The 21,002-nt window shown below is 36.7% G+C and overlaps 1 protein-coding gene across 1 annotated transcript in view; it reads right to left on the bottom strand.

Moving 5' to 3' along the window:
- Nucleotides 1-20,863, bottom strand: part of LOC101862802 (EF-hand calcium-binding domain-containing protein 6) — a 34,050-nt gene extending 13,187 nt beyond the window's left edge. The window contains exons 1-21 of the mRNA XM_005099983.3: nucleotides 20,761-20,863; nucleotides 19,781-19,928; nucleotides 18,748-18,878; nucleotides 16,890-17,009; nucleotides 16,236-16,330; nucleotides 15,577-15,640; nucleotides 14,419-14,555; nucleotides 13,273-13,394; nucleotides 12,301-12,443; nucleotides 11,161-11,309; nucleotides 10,475-10,585; nucleotides 9,887-10,007; nucleotides 8,674-8,844; nucleotides 7,623-7,697; nucleotides 6,855-7,015; nucleotides 5,977-6,144; nucleotides 4,086-4,257; nucleotides 2,231-2,485; nucleotides 1,660-1,895; nucleotides 1,108-1,204; nucleotides 109-227 (exon numbers count right to left, since the gene is read on the bottom strand). Coding sequence (XP_005100040.1) covers nucleotides 109-227; nucleotides 1,108-1,204; nucleotides 1,660-1,895; nucleotides 2,231-2,485; nucleotides 4,086-4,257; nucleotides 5,977-6,144; nucleotides 6,855-7,015; nucleotides 7,623-7,697; nucleotides 8,674-8,844; nucleotides 9,887-10,007; nucleotides 10,475-10,585; nucleotides 11,161-11,309; nucleotides 12,301-12,443; nucleotides 13,273-13,394; nucleotides 14,419-14,555; nucleotides 15,577-15,640; nucleotides 16,236-16,330; nucleotides 16,890-17,009; nucleotides 18,748-18,878; nucleotides 19,781-19,919 — 2,786 coding nt within the window. The 5' untranslated portion in view covers nucleotides 19,920-19,928; nucleotides 20,761-20,863. The remainder of the gene's footprint in view (nucleotides 1-108; nucleotides 228-1,107; nucleotides 1,205-1,659; nucleotides 1,896-2,230; nucleotides 2,486-4,085; nucleotides 4,258-5,976; nucleotides 6,145-6,854; nucleotides 7,016-7,622; nucleotides 7,698-8,673; nucleotides 8,845-9,886; nucleotides 10,008-10,474; nucleotides 10,586-11,160; nucleotides 11,310-12,300; nucleotides 12,444-13,272; nucleotides 13,395-14,418; nucleotides 14,556-15,576; nucleotides 15,641-16,235; nucleotides 16,331-16,889; nucleotides 17,010-18,747; nucleotides 18,879-19,780; nucleotides 19,929-20,760) is intronic.
- Nucleotides 20,864-21,002: the final 139 nt, after the last annotated feature.

Genomic DNA, 21,002 nt, shown 5'->3' on the forward strand with positions numbered 1-21,002 from the left:
CACACACACACACACACACACACACACACACTCACAGTGCTCACTCATACACACACACACACACACACACACACACACACACACACAGAAACACATTGGTACACTGACTTGGCCCAGAGTTTCTTGAATTCCTCTGCCTCCATGGGCATCGTGAACTTGTGAAGTGTGTCTCGGAGCTCCTGTTTGGTGATAATTCCATTGCCTTTGCTGTCCATGGTACGGAAAGCCTGACATAACAGAGAATGTTATGGTGTTACCTGTTCAGCACTGGATTTGCATACACAGTGCATCCTAAGAGCCACATTGTAGTTGTTTTTCACAATGTCACAGTATTCTAATAGTCAATCCCATAACAGGTGATGTAGCCATTAAATTAATTTCATGGTCATTAAAAAAGGAAGAGAGAGCACAGTTCAACATTCTTTGATGATCCACCTTCATTAAATGTTCTTTCTTTGTCATTACGCATTAGAATCAGGCACTCATCAATTTTTGGGCATCTGGGGCTATTGGTATCATCTTAAAGCTTGTTCATTTGGCCATTTTTTGATGAAAAAAAGAAACACCTGCCTTGAATAGAGGCCAAGGTATTTGCAATGAAAGATGTATTTGCGATAAAGGAGGTCAGGTCACCTGGTTTCTGAGGTAAATTTAGCGAGAAAATGGCCTCCAAAGTTTGGTGATTTCCAAAGCTTGAAAGTTTTTGGAAACTGAAAATTTACATATTTTTGCGCCTTTAATCAATGTTTTTCAGTAAAATCCAAAAAAGAAATGTGTGAGCTAAAAAAAAGAATTTTTTGGGTAAATTGTCAAACTGGAAGAAATATGCCGATATCTTCGATTTCATTATCTTGACGAGCGTCTGATTTCACAACAATGCCTCACATATTTGTTCTGTTTTGCTTTCAAAGAGGAGTTTGACACTTTCCCAGCCTTGCAATAGTAAAGGTTAATGAAAATGTTATCTCTTAAAATGCAAAACCCCACTCACAATCTAAAAACTGATCTTTGTGTCCAAAATGTCTAGGTAAATAAGGGAGCAGTATTAGCCATCATAATAATATTGTCTACAGTGCTACAGGTAAAAAATGCTAAAAGTAACACTACCTTTGACAGATCTTTCCATTGTCTGTAGGCCTTGAGACCAAGCAAGTTGTGTGCCTCCTCTGCACTTAGGGGTTTGGGGGGGAACGTCTCATTGTACCTGAGGATTTTGACAAAGACGTATTGTTGTAGATAAATGGTTTTGAAACATCACTCAAGGTCTTATCACCTTGAACATCTTTTGCTTTACAATGTTTTGTTTTATAAATACAAATACATACATAACTACAGATCATAAAGAAAATCAACAATAAAATAAGCAACCGGTTTGATTACTAAGACTTTGAATACTAAGACACAGATAGATGCCAATTATAGAGAAAAAAAAATAGTCGTAGAACCAAGAAATACAATATAATTGAATACCACTGTTTTTACCGATATCAGTAAAGGTATATAAAAGGTATGTCACAAATTTACAGGCAACATTTGTCATCTATGCGTATACCATGAATAAGTGTTAAATCCCTAAAAAGTTGTTTCTGTACTTGTATTGTTCCCAGAGCATCAGTGACTGACCACAAAAATACAGTACTAAACAATAACAAGACTTACGTGTGCACTGAGTTGAGCCACTTGTGTCCCTCTGCTGTGTCTCGCTGCTCAAATCTCTCCAAGAATTCCAAGTAGCTGATCCTGCATCCTTTGACAATTCCTAATTTCTCACACAGTTTTTCGTACTCATCATCGTTCATGTTGATCATGAAAGCATCAAGCATTCTTCGGAAGCTGGATTTGTTTAAGCAGCCTCGGTGCAGGTCATCAAATTTGTAGAAAGCCCCTCTAAGATTCTGAGAAAGAACAAGAGTGGAAGAATACGTTTAATTCTTGTAAGTACTCACTAACGTTAATCTTTGTCATGCTCAAGGGCACATCAGACAGCAGTTTCTTTTTCAATTTTTATGCTAGGACATGATGTTGATTCTGAAGTGGGATTTGAACCCACAACCTTACAGTTAAGTGTCCAGTGGCGTAACCAATAGCCGATAACGGCCATGAAGAAAGAAAATTTTTACAAGATTTTACTTTGGGATATGGTAATGGTTTTATACTATCCTCTACATAAAAGAACAACTCGACCCAAAGCTCACAAAATCTCAATGTGTCATGGTACAGGCTAACTTACGGTAAAATTCTCTCTCAGTTTCTGCCGCAGCTTTGACTCCACTTCTAAAGCAGTCATAGTGCGCTCGTCTCCCCTTATGGGGTTGACTCGATGGTTGTCCATGTGCGACACAATGCCTAGCGACTCTGAGTGCCGAGGGTCGCCAAAGTTCATGATGAAGTCCATGTATTGCATGTGTCCGTTATTGAGGTTCAGGCGGGCCATCAGCTCAGAGTACTGCTCGTCTGACATGAGGATTCCGAGGTCTGACAGGATCTGTACATCAACAACCAAAAGTTGTAGTTGAAGTTTTGATCTAATAATAATGTTTAATTCATGAATAGTGTAATTTGTACGGTATTCAACAGCAAGGTCTATGCACTTTGTGATCTTTATGTGTCATGACATGGTGGAATCAGGCGCTCGTCAATTTCAGGCATATTATGGAGCTATTGGTATCATCTTAAAACCTGTTCATTTACCTTTCTTTTGATGAAAAAAAATATCCATTTATCTTGGATACAAGTCAAGATAATGGCAATTGAAGGAGTTGGGGTCGCCAGTATTCAGAGGTAAAATTAGCAACAAAATGGGCGTCAAGCAGAGTTATTTCCTTAGCTTCAGAGTCTGTAGAAACTGAAAAATTACATCGGTTATTCCTTTAATCAACTTTTTTCAGTAAATTCCATACATATAATATGTGCTCTTTAATGGTCATGAAAGGTGTTGAGCAAAAAAAATTTTTTTTATATTCGATAAAAGTTCTCAAACCTCTGGAAAAATGCCAGTTTCTTGACTTTCAATATTTTGACGAGCGCCTGATTTCACCACTCCGTCTCACACATTATTACCCCTAGACCCTAAAACACACAGAAACATTCTCAGCTTCCTATGAAGCATATTTTCTGGGTAAAAAATGACATGGTTTTCAAAAACACAACCAGTACTTTTTATTGAGAGTCATTACAAAGTCAGACTTGCCACTATCAGTTTGTATAGTGCTGGACTACACTATGGATGGCAGCAGTTCAAATCAGAAGTGGACCATACTGTAGTTTGGAATGTTTGGAGAGTTTTCATGGCTCTCAGGAGAAGAAAATTACATCTAGAGGGCCTGCCTCTTATATAATCATAATTATAAACTACTGATTTTAAAAATCAACAGCGCTGTGCTGATATGTGTTATACAATAATATATTGTTTTGTTCAGCTAGATGACTATCAAACAGAAACACACAACATAGATAGCATTTTTGCCTCTCCTGTTCTTCTTCTTCCTCGTTCTCGATGACAGCAGCCAGACAGTCAGTCTCTCCTGTGAATTTGATCTTTTTGATATAAATTTGTATCATTAACATTTTTCAAACTTTACTCTGAGTAGTCTGAGGTATCATATGCGTTGTGAAGTGGTGGAATCAGGCGCTCGTCAGTTTTTGGGCACGTGGAGTTATTGGTTTCATTAAAAAGCTTGTTCATTTATCTTGCTTTAGATGAAAATAAAAATACCCTTCTATTGTTAAAAGAAGTCGAGATATTAAATGATTGAAGGAGGTTCACCTAATTTCAGAGGTAAACTTAGTGGGGAAAATGGCTTGAAAATTGTAAGTTTACATTTTTTGTTCTTTTAATCAACGTTTTTCAGTAAAACCCATATGGAACTGTGTTTTTACATGGACATTGAAGGTATTAAGCCCCCAAAAAAATTGAAAAAAGCCGAACAGGCAGAAAGATGGATTTTTTTATTTCATTATTTTAATGAGCACCTGATTTCACCACATTGCCTCACATAATATAACTAAGCTGACCAATGCTTTCTAACAGCATCATTTAGCAAGTTAGATCTCATCAATCTCTACGCTAATTTGGTGTGACCTACCGCCCTGAACTGTGCTTTAGTGATGCGTCCTTTGTTCTTTTTATCATACGTGAGGAAAGCCTTGCGCAGAGCTGGGGACAGCTGGGCCATTTTGTCTTTGAAGCGAGCTATCACTTCGTCAGCGGTCATCTCACTGGTTCTGTAGCACTGGGACATTGCCATCTGGTTGTGTCTGATGGAATTAAGAATAGAAAAATTATTTACAGGAAATTCCTTGTTATCCAGAGATATATTTCAACATCAGAATGTATGCCATATGCTGACAAAATGCTTTTTTATATTCACAGCAGTTTCGAGAGAAAAAAGGCATTTTGTCAGCATATCCATTTTAAAAAAGGCATTCTTCCAAAATTTGAATGCTAAGTAATTCAAAATCTAGGCCTAGTAACAGTTTCACTTTGAATTTTTGACACAAGTAGGGTAACTTTAGCAAATTAAAAAAAAAAAAAATTTGGCGTCAAAAACGAAAAAAAGATATTTTGTCAGCAAACGGCAGGGACCCCCGTACACCGTACACACTTACAGTGTGCTACTTTACACTGAACCTACGCCTCAGCATGCAGTAGTGTAAACCTGGTAGTCAACCTCGAGCTTAGAATGCTCAGGTCCTGTATGCTCAGCTGATAAGATCTTAACAAAAGAATAAGACCACTCTTCTTAGACCATCTTGTTTGGCAATGAAATCAAAACTCTGCCTGGCACAAAATTCAATACGTAGGAAGAGCATAACTTGGTACAGTGGTTAGAACACAGAAGGATGAGCTAAGCAGGGAGGAATGGGCAAAGATCATGCTCAAAATTACATATCCCTCCCAAACATTTCAGCGCAGGTATTTGTAGCCTAAGTGTCATCTACCTTCAGCTGGTTTTCTTTCTTCGACCACTCCCCCTACCTGCCAACCAACTTGAAGAAAAGAAGATGTGTTCAAAATAGTTCATAAGAGGCCACTACTGATGTTATTTGCTCTTATAGTAATATATGGAGTGTGGTAGGGATGTATTCTCATTCAGATCCTAAACTGGGAGTTTTTGAATTAGGGTTGTTCAATGAGCTTTTTCATTGCTTTCCTCCGACCCAGCACTTTCCTGTCTAAGATGGAAATTAAATCAGAGGCTCCCACCTTTACCAATTCACCAAGTCTTTGGTGTGACACTTTGTTCTTAGAAAACAACAACAGAGATGATATCAGCCTTAACACTTTTCCTACTGCGAGCTGTATTTTGCGGACGTGGCCTCGCAGGACTGCGAGCCAAAAAATACGGCTTGAGTGGCTCACTTTATATTTCAATCCCGTAATGAAAAGACATGAAATTCTCGGCCCATCCAGGTTTTAAAAATAGTTGAATAGACTTCCTGTTAGCAAAATAAGAAAGAAATATAGCACTGAGAGACGATTTTTAGTCATTCCAGCGCTTTTTTTGTCCTCTTCGAAACGTAAAAATGAAAAGAAAAGCGCTTCCCTGACTTCAGTATATACCTCATATTTTCACTTCTATAGTACGTACACATACATAACTTTCAGCTTTTCTGTGCATTACTTGAGACAACCTACCTGGAAAGTTGGAATGATGCTGTGGTTGTACATTTTTAGATATGACCTTTCAAAGCCGGAAAATTGTGGATTTCGTATGACACCTTCAATATTGCATAATCACTTTTAGAGACCCCAAACTAATATAATTGGAACAAATCTTCAATATTGTATCGCCATCTGATGGATTATTTTTTAACCTTCAGTTTGATGGGCCATATGATAAGGTTTGTGTGTGTTTAGTTGGATCTTTTGATATTTTCCTTTGGTGGGGTAGGGGCTTAAAAATAGGTAAGGGAAAAGCCCTGGGCCAGCGGTGGATTTTAGCCTGATAGGAAAAGAGTTAAAACATGGCTCACCTGTTCATCAAGTCCACTTGTCTCTTCATCTCCGCCTGTCCACTGCCGTACATGATCTGGGAGCTGAGCCCCACCACATCTCCGGGTGATACGTCCACTCCTAGCCGTTCAATAAACTCCATGTAGTTCACCTTGCCGTCCTGGAAGTCTGCACATCGGCTGATCAAACTGACAGATAAATAAACAAGATCGGTAACATTGATGTATTAAAAGATTTCAAGCAGTCAGACAGATTTTATAAACAAGTTCTGTTTAATTGATATGTACAGAGATATCAAGCTAACAAACAAGTAAATAAGTTCTGTCGTATTGATATATGTACAGATCTAAAAACTGAGAGGCAAATAAACAAATTCAGTAATATTGATATATATGCGAAGAGATATCAAGCTGACAGATAAATAAAAGGATCCGACACTTTGATGTATGTACAGATTTCAAGCAAACAGACACACAGGTTTTGTTTAATTGATATATATACACAGATTCCAAACTGATGGACAAATAAACGAGATCTGTGACACTGAATGCACACCTTATGTTAGACCCATGTTTGGTTATCATAACCCTGTTTAGGAAATAAGAATGTAAGAGAAAAAGGTACACAAAACTTACAGTATTCTTTTTTCATTTTCTGTATTATCAATGTCAGTAAATATAATTAGACCACATGCCTATAGCTATTTGTGCTGGCAGTGTATCACTATATCTAATATCAACAGTTTAAAAAAAATGGTGAAACAACTAGCCTCAAAATGTGAAGCCTTTGTTGAAATCCTTCATGACATAATTGCATTCTTCCCCCCAGCCACCAGTCATTGTAACAGAAGAAATGAATTTAAAAAATCCTGAGAACTTCAAACAAATAAACATCCTACTTTTCGAAGTGATTATCTGAAACAGGCAAAACCTGCATATCGATAATCTTTTTCAGTGTTCCTTTGGACATGTAGCCTGTTCCCTTCCTGTCATGATATGTCAACCAGTCTGAGACATCTTTCCAGTAGTAGGTGATTTTCTCCCTCAAGAGCTCTTCCACCTGTCAACGAGATAATCAAGCACTAAATCAAATATGAGTCTATCGGGAGATTCATGATTTCCATTCCAAACATAATTTTCTGGTAGTGGTGTTATTTCAAAGTATTTGCCAAGAGTCATTAAAAAAATCTTTATGTTAATTTTAGCCAAAGGTGGATCTGTATTCCATGAGTGTACCAGCAATAGATTACTGGAGATGTCTCTATCACAAGAAATTGAGGAACTTTGTTTGACCATTTTACAAGGTAAATAATTTTTTTTAATGTATTTTTTTACATAGAGTGATTCATTTTTCATGTGACTGTGAAGAAGACTTGAGAAAGATTTGATCAACTCAATTACACATTATTTTTAAGTAAAACATTGTAGAGCTGAAGCTGAATAAAGAACTAATAGGTGGCTGAAGAGTGCTATAGTGCGACCTGCTTTTACTCCTGTACAGAGTTTCTGTTGCTCTAACATGTTCCACAAGCGTCTGTGGTATAATGGTGAGGCTCTTTGCCTTAAGTACAATGCAAATATTGGGACAATGAACGGAAAAATGTACTTTTTGTGTCAGCCTAAAGAGAAACAAACTTTTCTAATGAAATGTTTGATATATGACTTACAGTTTCCCACGCCACAATGGCTGGTTTTGGCTTGTCGTTATACTTGTGAACAGACTTCAACCACTTGTGGCCCTCCTGCAGGAATAGAAAATACATATCAAACTCATTGGAGTTCTGTTTTGGTAATGGTCTGCATGTCCTGTAACCATGCATGGAAGATACACTTGTTTCTATTTTTTTCCCCACTGTAGTTTACAGAACATCATAGAAGATATAGGACAATAGATATTTTATGAAGTAGGCCCTACAGTACCATTTCTTTTGGTACAGTATCACAACCCTTGCCCTGCTCCCCCCATCCTTACCGTCCTCTTTAATGTACTAACAAATTTTTCAAAGATGACAAGAAAGTAAATGTATCACAATGCGGCCAAATCAGGCGCTCGTCAATTTTTGGGCATGTGGAGTTATTATTGGTATCATCTGAAAGCTGATTTATTTGCCTTGCTTTCAATTAAATAAATATCACAATCTATCTTGAATAAAAATCAAGATATTTGAGAATTAAGGAAGTGAGGTCGCCTGGTTTCAATGGTGAAATTAGCGAGAAAAATGGCCACCAAAGTTTGGTAACTCCAACAGATAAAGAGTCCTTGAAAATAGAAAAATGTTTTTCAGCAAAATTCAAATGGAAACGTTTTTTTTTATATAGATATAAAAGTGGTTGAGCCAAAAAATAAAAATGCGATAAAAATTTCCAAACTGGCAGAAAAATGCTTGTTTCTCTGATTTCTGTAATTTGACGAGCGCCTGATTTCGCCATGCTGCCTCACAAATGCTGAAACACAGCTTTTGGCTTCAACGTCTTGTATCTTGACCAACCCCCACCCCCCTCTAACATTATTACAAATTAGAGGGGACCATCTAACCATACAAATATTAAGGCAAACAAAACTATGCAGTGAGGCCAATAAATACAGTGTTGACCAAAAGGAAAATTTTAAAAAACCCAAAAAAACCCCAACAATTTACAACATCTATTAAACTTACTTGGTAAGCCCGGAATTCTGCATGTTTTTATCTTATTAACTAACCATGAGAATTGCCTCACCTTGGTCTCCTTCTCCTCAAAGAGTCTGAGAAAAGTGTGATAATCCACTCGGCTGTTCTGGTCGGGGTCTACTCGGGACATGAGCTCTTTAAACTGTCTGTCATCCAAACGGAATGTGAATTTTTCTATGAGCTCACGGAACTCCTTCTTGGTCACCCTTCCGTCTCTGTTCTGTGAAACAAAAGGGAAACAGAAATGTCAATGTAATACTATATACAGCCAGATTTAGGTGGGTCTCAATATAATCATGACATACGAATGGCATATTTCATAAAAAGAAGCTTCTACTTCTATACTAACAAAGTTGAATGCAGAGAGATATAGTCTAAATAGTTACTTCTAGTACTTCAATATCTCTTTTTTGTTACCACAGTATACATCCTTGTCCACCCTATGTAAAGCTACTTCTTTAATTACGTTTAACCTAAACATGTTTTAAGACAAAAAGTATCAGATTGGGAAAAAAAGTATAAACATATGTGAAGCAGCGTGGTGGAATCAGGCTCTCGTCAATTTTTGGGCATATGGAGTTATTGGGGTCATCTTAAAGCTTGTTCATTTGTCTTGCTTTCAATGAAAAAATTACCCATCCATCTTCAATAGAAGTATAGATATTTTGAATGAAGGAGGTGGGGGTCACCTGGTTTAAGAGGTAAAATTAGTGAGAAAATGGCCGCCAAAACTTGGTAAATTCCAAAGCTGGAGAGTCCATAGAAACTGTAAATTTATATTTTTGTACCTTCAATCAAAGTTTTCCGTGAAATCCTCAAAGGAATGTGTTTGTAAATGCACATAAAAGGTGTTGAGCCAAAAAACACAAATTTGATAAAAATTTCTAAGCAGGGAGAAAACTGCTGTTTTCTTCGATTTCATTATTTTGACGAGAGCCTGAATCCACCACGCTGCCTCACATATGAAATTGACACCTGTTTTAACACTGTGAGATTATTAAAGAGTTTGGACCTCCAAATTTAGTGTCCATCTCTAATACAATTGAGCCATGTTGCAGAGAACCTTAAAAACTTTGCCTTGATGAAAACTTTTTTTTTTTAAAGTTTAACAATGCCCCATTGCAGATTCAAACTAACACAATCTGCTCAACAGCCTGGCATCATACACTGAACAAATGGACTACCCCTCCCTCAGACTTTTATGGTGAGAAAATATGTTTTACATGTGCAGCTAACTTCACAAAGTAGATTGCCCAACTTACTTTGTCCATTTGCAAAAAGGCTTCCTTCAGACTGTTGTAGTGTGACTGGATTCTCTTGTACAGCTGATTCCATATAGCGTCCCAGTCTACGATCTTTTGAGTCTCCATTATTGGATGTATCCTGGGTGAACAGACCAATGGTGCAATGTAAATACAGAAGGCGTCGCTGTGATTCATTTTGTGATTGGCTATGAACTCTCTTTTAACACAGAAAGGATATTTAGGCAGTGAGAAATGCTATCATGTATTTATGCAGAGAGAAAAAGCATAAATGTCTTAACATGTATCTCTAAAGGCGCCAAACCAACTAGGGTAGAGAGAGGAAAAAAATGTCAAAACCCTAAAACATTCAAACTTCAAGAGAGTCATATAAGGAATTTGAAACAGGGTCTTTGACACCATATCGCAGCATGATACCAACTGACCAAACAGTGTGCCCTTGGCCATTGGAAGCTGCGGAGCCCATATGAGATAACTATGCTTGATTTGGTATGCTTTAGAATGACGTGGCTTTACGGATTTTTAAAACTTGGTGTAAATTTTTTAATTTTGTCCTCAGTGACACTATGAAGCATTAATTGTTCTTACCTGTGGTTGGGTCGGATCGGTAGAGTTTGACCATTGCCAACAGTAACAGGGTTTTGAAATTTTTCTAGAAAAATTTCCCATGCAACTCTGCCACTGGCTTTGACACCGCATCTGCAAAATCAAAACATTGATTGTGAAATCATATGCTCAATTGAAATAGAGGCTTTTCACTAGCCATTTCTCAATATTGTTAACATCACAGATGATTATACTGACTAATCACCTCACATAAAAAGTGCTCAAATGCAACATCAGAAAAAACGAAAAAAAAAAAAATTAACAAAAACAAGTGACCTAAGATATGGTGTGACAAAAAATAGAGTTAGCTCCTTTCAAGCCATATCTTGCCATGAACAAGATACCATTTAGAATTATTTTAATACAATGAGAAAACTAATTTTTTGAACAAACGTCTTTGAGGCACTGCTTTGAAAAATTGACATACATTACATGGGACAAATACCCGTTAGACTTCAGCAACAAAAAAATGATCTTTTTTATTACTTCACCAAACAACATATAAGGTCTTGATAGATTAGCAGACACCAAATATAATAATACGAAAACAATAATTTCTAATAATGTATCAAAGAAATCAAATCATGACCCTCAAAAGGAGAATACTGAGCAAATAAAAAAAAAAAAACATTTTTCACTTCATACAGCAGGGCCCACTTTGCTCTTACTTTTCCATAAGGTGAACAAACAGCTGATCCGACATGGGCAGTGTGAAGCTGTTGAGGATGTTCTTGAGATCATCGATGGACACGTAGCCGTCGAGGTGCTTGTCAAAGGTCATGAAGGCTTTCTTAAGCTTCAAGTAGTTTGTCTTCATCTATCGTGAAAGGAGAAAGCATGAAGGTCAGAATATGAGAAGTTGCCTGCCCCTGCAGGTGGGGGCCCCAATAGTTTTACTATGGGGGAGTAAAGAATACACCTGTCGTGATACTGCGTGTCGTAACGGGTGACTAAAGGTGCATAGGTCCGGTCACCCGAAAAGAGCCAGTTTGCGGAGGGCCAATTGCCCGACCCAGTAAAAACAGAAAGTTATAGAAACATGAACTAGCACGTCTATAATTTTTCTATCTTGGGAGATGGAGGAGCTTCTGTAAGACATGGAGTGACATCGAGCAACTAGCCCAGGATAGGAAAAGGTGGAAAGTGTTGTTTGCGGCCTATATCTTGACTAAGGGTGAGAAAGGAAATGAAGATGATGATGAGAAGTCACCAGGGATAAGAATTATACCCATTGCTCATAACAAGAATTTATTCTAAATTCAAAATTGTCTTGACTCTTTCTCAAGTGCAAACAATAGATTCTATAACTTTTACAAGTCCTTTTATCTTTCATTACTCTATGACACATATTTAACACTTTTTCTCTTTTAATGTTGTCAGCATTATTTGAGCCTAAATGAGTGCTGAAAAGTGGAGCTAACTTGTGGAACCCATTAAAAACTAAAGATAATAACCATGAAAGATACACATTGGAAACAGGTTCTTTATGATCCGGTGAGAAAGGTGAAAGTGCCAAAACTCATCTGTGACCAGTGACAAATTTCTGGATTGTCACTTAAGTTTCCAGTCTATCAGAATATACAACTGTCTTTCGTGTCATCTCAGCCACCATTATCTTTACATGGCTTTCACAGTCCTTACTGTTATTGTTTAACAAGTCACAAAATATCCAAATCAGTTTTCAGCACACAGTTAAAATCAAATATTTCAGACTCTTCTCTCATTTCTCTCTTTAAAACTTATGTACAGCCAGGAAGAGCAATGCAAACCGCAATTTAAGAAGAAATAAATAAATAAATAAATCTTACTCTATTTCTGAATTCAATTTCGATCTGTTCGAAAGTCAAAGACTTGAGAAGTTTCTCATCCTCTTTCTGTTGTGACTTGAGCTGGCTGCTGGCGACTTTACCAGCCGTTGAAGAAGGTGATGACATCTTAGGCCATTTCAAAGCTGAGGAGTTAAACAAAAGCATTTCTGTCTTAGATAATCACTCCAGTTATCCATAGTTAAAAAACTTTTGTTTCACTTCACAATGTTTAATTGCTATACACAATTTACTGAATACAAAGTAGTGAGTATCAATAAAAAAAAAATGGTAGGCCTACCTGCTTAGGGTATATTATGAAAAATAAAATAAAATAAAAGAGTAGGATTATTGGTTATTTGCATCATTCACAAAAACATGCTTTAAAAAAAATAAAAAATTGCCTTCAATGGTAGCTTGATCAGTAAGAAAAAGGCTTTGCTCACTAGCACGAGATGTACCAACTCTCATGGTAAAATATACATGATTGTTTTATTTATTTTCCTCTTCTTTTTTTCCATTAATTTCTCCATCTCTGTGCTCCAACCTCAAAATGATTTATTAGTAATTAATACTAAACTTAAGCAGAAATATGTAAAATAAAGAATACAAAAAATCTAAAATTTGTTTAAAAAATATACCTTATGAAATGCCATCTAGATAGGTACTCATTTTTTTTTCATAGTACACTTATGTTCATAATGCGATGTGCATATCATCATTGATTATGTTATGATTGTATGAATGTCTTCTTTTGCATTAATGTTAATCTGAAGAGCACATGTACGCATGTTCATTGACTTATGTGTTTTGTGCTGAGATGAAGGTATTGTAAAGCACCCAGAACTGTATTGTATAGGAGTGGGGTCGTTTTAAAAGTCGTCTGAATTATTATTACTATTATTATTATTATTATTATTATTAACATCATTATTATTTTTTTAAAAGAAATTAAACAAGAAAATCATGACATACCTCCAGCAGCTGAGTCACTAGTCGGAGCATTTATACTGTTTTTGACATTTACACCAAGTCTTTTCAGAAAGTCACGGTAGTTGACCAGACCTGTGTGATGGAAGTCGTACCGCAACCACAGCCTGAAAAGAGCAAGAAAGAGGAACTCTTAACATCTAGCACTTTCACCTTAAATAAATGTTACATAGAGTCACAAGAGTCTTTAGAAGCATTAATTGCACATCATTTAATATAATTCTGTGTCTTTTTATAAAGAGAAGTTAAAGTAATAGTTATACAGTCTATACTCCTTCTGATAAAGAAAACTATTAACTATAGTACTTCAAAAAAGTTAAATAGATGTTCCTATTCCTGCTAAATTACCATCTCAGTTCTTCAGGGGAACATAAAGGAGATCACATACCTTGAGCCAGCCTAAACAAGCCTTGTCTAGTCAGTTTTACAACCACAGTGACACTATCGTACAGCATTTCTATACAAACATAACACGCTTGCACGTTTCGTGATTTTCAGAAAAATCCATTTAAAGAAGATGTGGATATGCTAGAGGTTCAAAGAAAACCTTTCTGACTCTGCCAATGAGCATCTCTTGGTTAGCAAAACATAATATTATTTGGGGTTTTTAAAGTACTAAAACACTGAGTAGTAATGCACATATGAGATACAATTGACTTGACTTCGGAGGGTTTATTAAGACTAGAGGAACTTTTTCTTTTTTAAGTGCCAGCAAAACTCTCCAAAAGCTAGTTCACAATGAATGTTCTACAACAACAACAAAAAACATGGAAGAGCCTTACTCCTGACAGAGTCACTTGGAGATCAGCAGTCCCAGTGGACAGCAGGCCATAAGAGGCATCGCAAATTAATAATGATGAATCCAAGAGACAAGACTGCAAGTTGCACACATCCACAAGTGGATATGAAGCTTTTAAAAACTCAAAATGTGACAAACACTTTTCTGCCAGAATTGGTCTCACTGGCTACAGCAGAAACCATGAGTCATGATAATCCTTATGTCTTCTGTTTCACTAAAAAATATTCTCTTCTATAGATGTAATGGTCATTGTCAGAGATTGATGGATGAACTATTATTAATTTAACAAAGATAAAGAAAAAAATCTTCTCTGCCTGCCATTAGCTACTCACTTATCAAACTGCTGATCTGTGAACTTGAAGCAATAGTTCTCCAGTACTCGTCTCAGCTCATGGCGTTGGATCTTCCCATCCATGTTGTAGTCAAAAAGCTGTAAGCCTCGAACTACAGACCTTAGGTTGCCATTGACCTGAACAAAACAAAAAATTGGTTCTTACTTGTAGGCCTACACTTCAGCTGAATAGTAAGTGAAATTCAAACCTAATCGGAAAACTCTCTGTTACAAGATGTTGAGAAAAAAAAGAAAAAGAAAAAAGAGAAATTGAAGAGATGCCACAGAAGGTCTAATTTATGGGTGTTTTTTTTAACAAATTGAGAAAAAAAATTCCAACGTCAAAATGAGGAAAATGACTATGAAAATCTCTAAAACCTGAGAAAAAACTAGAACCCTCTCACCAGGGCAGTGCTACTGACTGAAGTTGTCGTTAGGCCATTCCCAAAGGGGGGATATTAACATGTTCCTATGGATGATTTATCAATGTCATGTTCATACTGTGCTGGAACAATATAGGGGGAACTGCTGCTTTTTCTTTCCGCATCTTTACTATCCTCATTTTTCTTCTACTTATTGTATGTTTGTCACTCTCTTGTGAGCTGCTATTTCCGGGGTGCCTTTATAGTCCAAGTAGACTTTGTGCTGTTGAGGCTAGAGAGGTGAGCAGAGTAAGTCTGATTCCCAGCTTGGACTTCTCTGTTGACATCCACCCCTTGGCGATCATATGACTTTATGTAGTTGCGAGCGACGTAAAACCTTACTAAAACTAACTAAACTAGAAATCAAATAGAATTTCTTTCAAACTTTAAACGATGAAAAGACAATGTTATATGTGAGCCTCCCCCATCCCATAATAACTTGCATCCTTGAAGCATTCTATGCTGTCAAAAGCATAAAAAAAACAAGAACACAAAAGACGCATTCAAAAGACCACATTTTAGATAAACGTCCGCTTCTATATGAAACAATTTTTTTAAGCTTCTTTATTCAATTCTTCTATTTTTTAATTTTATCAGCTTCCAGTAATTGATTTTTAGAGGTAGATTTACACTTCCTTAGCATAAAAAAAACACTGCTTGATTAACAAGATAAAATTTGTTAAGGAAAATAGATAATCAAAGGCTCAAAAGCATAAAATATGTGTATGCCAATTTACCCTGTCTCTGAGAAGTTTCTCTATCATGTCCATATTAACTTCTCGTGGCGCTGGAGGACCAGACCTGTGGAAGCACAGATAGGCCTATGGTCATAAAAGTAGAAAATTTACATTCCTGAAAACAGAAATTATTATCTCAATTATAACCACAAAAGAACAAGGAAAAATTAATATTGAAGCTATAAAAGCATTTTTAGGAGAATATCCAACTGATTAAGAATGCCAAATCACTTTGATTGGGACTTTACATCATTTCAAACAATCACAATTTATTCTACCCTATGTTATGTCAAAAATTCTCAACTTTGAACATACAGTGAATACTTTGACAGTTCCATCCACCCCTTTCTTCCTTAATCTGAGATAACTGACCATTGGTAGGAACAATATTTATCAATTTTTTCAATCTTTAGGTGTGCATCATTTTTATTTGGCCTTGTTTTCTAACAACCACTAGCAATAAAACCATTGCCAGGTAGGGCCAATCAAACAAAAAACACACCACTATACAGCAGGCCTATCATTCTAAATGCCAGTGAGAAAAAGAATGGAGAAATGATCCATTCTAAGAAACATCTGTTCATATTAGTTAATGAATAGCCTCTATCATATTCATCCTACGTAAGCATTTGACGTCCTGAGAGAACATATTATATTACCTGACGCTTCTCATTTTGTTACTGGCATCTCCACCATAGAATTTTGTGAGAAAATCCACATACTTGACAACGGTACCACCTTTTACGCAATCGATCTGTGGCCAAAAACAAAACAATGTTCATTTGAAATTAGAAGAAATAAAAGAACTGACACCATTACAAATCAGAATTACATTATTCTCCACCTTGTTGCACAATTTCTTATATAAGTAATCTCCCCCCCTGCACACACACACGCACACACACAACATCCACAAAAAGTATTTCCTAGCAAGACTTTCAAGGTGCCTTAATTGAAGGCTTCGTAGGCAATTGGAAGTCTCTATCCATCACAACATCAGGTCCATTCTGAAAAGGATGAGGCACTTTTTGTGGTGATATTGACACAAATGCTCAAGGTATTTTGAGCACTCTAAACTAAAATTAACTACCACTTAGAATCAGTTAGATCAAATATATCATGGAATCAAGCTCAAAAACATTTTAAAAAGTCAGTTTCAAAGAACGATAGGTTCTTTTTTCACAGACAAAATAAAAAAAGACACTGAAAATCAGCATGTAAGCAAAAATTCTAAGGATTGTGGGACTCTCCTTTACTTTTACAATTCACTTGTATCCACTCTCTTATTCCCAAACCAAGACATTATCACTCACCTTAGCAACAACACCATCAAACTGCTCTGTGGTGAGGGGTAAACAGTAGGATTCTAACACCCTTCGAAACTCTCCCTTGGTGACTGTTTCATTTTCATCAACGTCGTACATTTTGAAGGCCTTGAAAAAAAATTCAAATAGATTGTTTGAAATCAATTGCTGAATAGAGAGATTATGACTTTCTCTAGTTTGACGTTGAAATAGAAAATGAATCATTTGACTGTATGAAGGATAAACAGAAAAAAAACAACAGAAAGCAGCAGAGAATTATGAATAATCATAGCGCATTGAGGGAAATTCTCTCAAATTAAGTTTATAAAAATGACTGAAAAATGCGACAGAAAATGCACACAAAAAAATGTTACTATATTATATCCTTTTTGAATCTTGACTTTAATGAATATATGTGTCAGAGGCTATTTAATTGACTCCTAGAATTATGATGAAGCAATAAAGCACACAGGCATAAATACCATCTTTGGGGTGTGGAAAAAAACAAAAAATTATTAGGCCTGATAGAAAGGACTCACTGCTGAGAAAACAGAAAAGTCTACAGTAATTAAAACACAGGTGTCAAATTCAAGACCAGTGGGCTACATCCAGCTCCCTTGAACGCTTATATCCCACCTGCGAGAGAACTTTAGAACTATGTTGTCCATCCTGTGAATCTCACAACACAGAACCTAACTCCAAACATAATCAAGCGTGTTGCCAAGAAAAGAAGCCAAACACCCAGCTCTGACAAATTTTGGCATAAAATAAGAGTAAAAATTGGTATTACTTGATTCATTATCATTTCAAAATTTGTCTGATATAATTTCTATGGTTGTATATAAAAGGTGAAGTTTTCCATTGCTCCGTGAGTGTTTATCCAGTTTGGTCCACAATCTGAAGAGTAATTAGGGTTTGGCCCTCTGAGCAATAGAGTGTAACACCTCTGGTTTAATACTATATCCAATCACGCGCCGCGCAGAGGGCGCAAAACTTTTTATCCCCACGGACAAGGATACTGATGCGGTACTCGCTATATGACACCGTCCCGAGTGGGCAAAAAGCTAAAGAAGAGTTTCAAACAGCTGTAAATATTTGACAATCACAAACAAATATCCTGACTACAAGCCTCTGGAGCAATATTACCGTAGGCTGACAAAACGCTTGTGTTTTATTCACAGCTGTTTCGAGATAAAGAGGCTTTTTGAATTCCAATTTATTCAAAAACTGGTCACAGTTTCACTTTGATTTTTCCACACAAGTGTGATAACTGATCAGGCTTTCGATTCAGCAAATTCGACAATTCGACAGCAAAAATGAAAATGGCGTTTTGTCAGCTGACGGCAGAATACAGATACACAGATGTAAAAGTGATACAGACACACAGATGTAGAAGTGATACAGACACTGATGTATAAGTGATACAGACACTGATGTATAAGTGATACAGACACTGCTGTATAAGTGATACAGACACTGATGTATAAGTGATACAGACACACTGATGTATAAGTGAAACAGACACTCATGTATAAGTGATACAGACACTGATGTATTAGTGATACAGACACTGATGTATAAGCAATACAAACACACAGATGTAGAAGTGATAAGGACAGGCAGATTTGGAAGTGATACAGACACAGAGTAGAAGTGATACAGACACAGAGTAGAAGTGATACAGACACACAGATGCAGAAGTGATACAGACATGCAGATGTAGAACAGAAACACAGATGTAGAAATGATACAGACATGCAAAAGTAGAAATGATACAGACATGCAGAAGTAGAAGTGATAGGCCTACAGACACATAGATTCACTCATGCACAAAAATTAATGTAGGCTACATGTGAGAGTACCCTACCTGTCTCAGATTGTCAAACTTGCTCCGAACTTTCTCTCTAAGAGCGGCCTCAACTTCAATGACAGACATTTTCGGTTGAGATGTTGCCACAACAACTTCGCCTCCTTCACCTGCTAAGTGACCTGAAGAAGCTGTGAAGACAAGCATGGAATTAGCATTGATAGATGCAATCGGAATGTAATGTTTCAATTTCCTTGTCTTGCTACACCCTATTTGGAATGAAATCTCATACTCTTAGTAGCCTACATTGCAAGGAGCCACTATAATACACTATTTGGGCTCTTTGAAGTTAAAATAGTTAGGATTTTAGCCCCATTTTTTGGTGCATTTATTGATCAAGGAAAAAAATACTTTCAAACAGGCTGATAGGCTTCAAAGTGCGGAACGAATGCTTCGAGAACATTCATTCCAAGTAAGATGCAGAAGACCACAAAAGCTGAACTTACTTTTTTAAGAAAAAAAAATAATGCGACACTACAAAAGAGAAATCGCATGTTATAGTAAGGTGGGCTTAAACTTTTGGCAACACCTGTAACACAAATGTCAGCATCCTATTTTTTTTAAAAATCATAATGGCAGGACACCCATCCCCCCACCCCCAAGCAATCATTGAATTTTTATCAATGTGTCTCACTTAAGATCAAACAAATGTTTTTCATACTTAAAAATCTTCACCACTGGGAGATTCTATAAAATGAAGTGATATAAATTTACACCCTTTATGGAGCAAGCAAGAAGCAGAGTGCAGAGTTAAAGGTCAGGAATTTAACAGAGCAGGTCAACAACTGTTGGACCAATGGCAACAGCATCAACAATTTACAACAATTACAACAACAACCATGACAAACAATACAGAATACTCAGTATCAGAGATGTCAAACTGCTATCTTGTTCCATTGCTGCCATCTATTCAGAAACAAAAGTCTGATAAACTCATCACATTATGTTCGCTTGTCAGGTGGATTAAGAAATCCTAGCACTAGTTTCAATTAGAGAAAGCAACAATTTACACTCTTTTTTACATTTTTCTCACCTAAACTTCCAATGGAAGAAGCACGTCCTGATCGAGACAAAGGGGATCGACCAATGCTCTCGCGGGTCCGGAGGGCTGCACGGGCTGTGAATTGGACCCCTTGGCTGTCGGGGCGCAAGCTTGGCATGACTTGTGCCATGGTTGTCAACTGTAGGCAGAAACATGAAGAAAAACTAATCTGTGAAATTGCACTGTTATCAACATCCTAAATATTACAAGTGTCCATAGGAGCCTTTCTATATAACTTCAGTTTCCCCCCAGCAACCATGCCAAAAAAATCTCTTCCCTACTGTTCATTCTTGTCCTGACAAAAATGCACAATGACCTGTAGACTAGGCCTACCACCTATCAAAGTAATATATTGTCTAACCATGACCTTAGGTGTCAATAAGTACTTTACCAATTGGGGAATGTTTTTAAAGAACATAATCTTATTGGATCTGATTATTAACTGAAATAAATTATTGTGTCCAACATCACTTTCTTAGTATATAGGGCCTATATAGACTCTATATGCGCTTTCTCCGCTATTGTTCTGACACTAAAGAATGAAATCCAAGTTTGATTTCAATTTGAAAACATACACTATGAGTCTAATACGAGTCTTTGTAAAACCATTGGCTCTATAATTAACACAGACCAATAGACCAAAGTTCATAATCAATTCTACAGTTTTATTGATGTTTTAATACACACAAAGTTTATGTTTGCAACAACAACAAACAAAGAAGAAATTAAAAGAAAAAACATAATCTCATTCAATTTGTATATAGGTTTTTACTAATTATGGTTTAACAGTGAGTTGGGAACTCAAAAACACATCACATCTCACTCGACGTTAGATCAAAAGAAAACTTTATTTATTGTATTTTATGATTATTATTTTTTTCGAATCTGCAGGCAATATGGAAAAAATCACGGACAAATCCCACTAGAAAGCTGTCACATCAATGATGCACGATGTTTCCAAGGGTGCTTACCGTTAATCAAGTATGAGATTAGCTCTACAAAAATTGTCTCATTAATTTTTCACTAAGCAGTGTCCATCGTATTGCTCGCCATTTGTCGCCTCGACAGTCGGCAGACTAGGGTCGTTGCCATGTGCCGCTATTTTGTTGTCAATGGCTGGGGCGCTACTGTATACAAGGGAGATTAGGCTAATCATTTGGTTATCGCGGAATGGATTCTCTGAGACTGACAACAAAACTTTGAAAAGAGAGTA

This window comes from Aplysia californica, unplaced genomic scaffold, assembly GCF_000002075.1.
Source record: "Aplysia californica isolate F4 #8 unplaced genomic scaffold, AplCal3.0 scaffold00232, whole genome shotgun sequence".
Classification (NCBI taxonomy): domain Eukaryota; kingdom Metazoa; phylum Mollusca; class Gastropoda; order Aplysiida; family Aplysiidae; genus Aplysia; species Aplysia californica.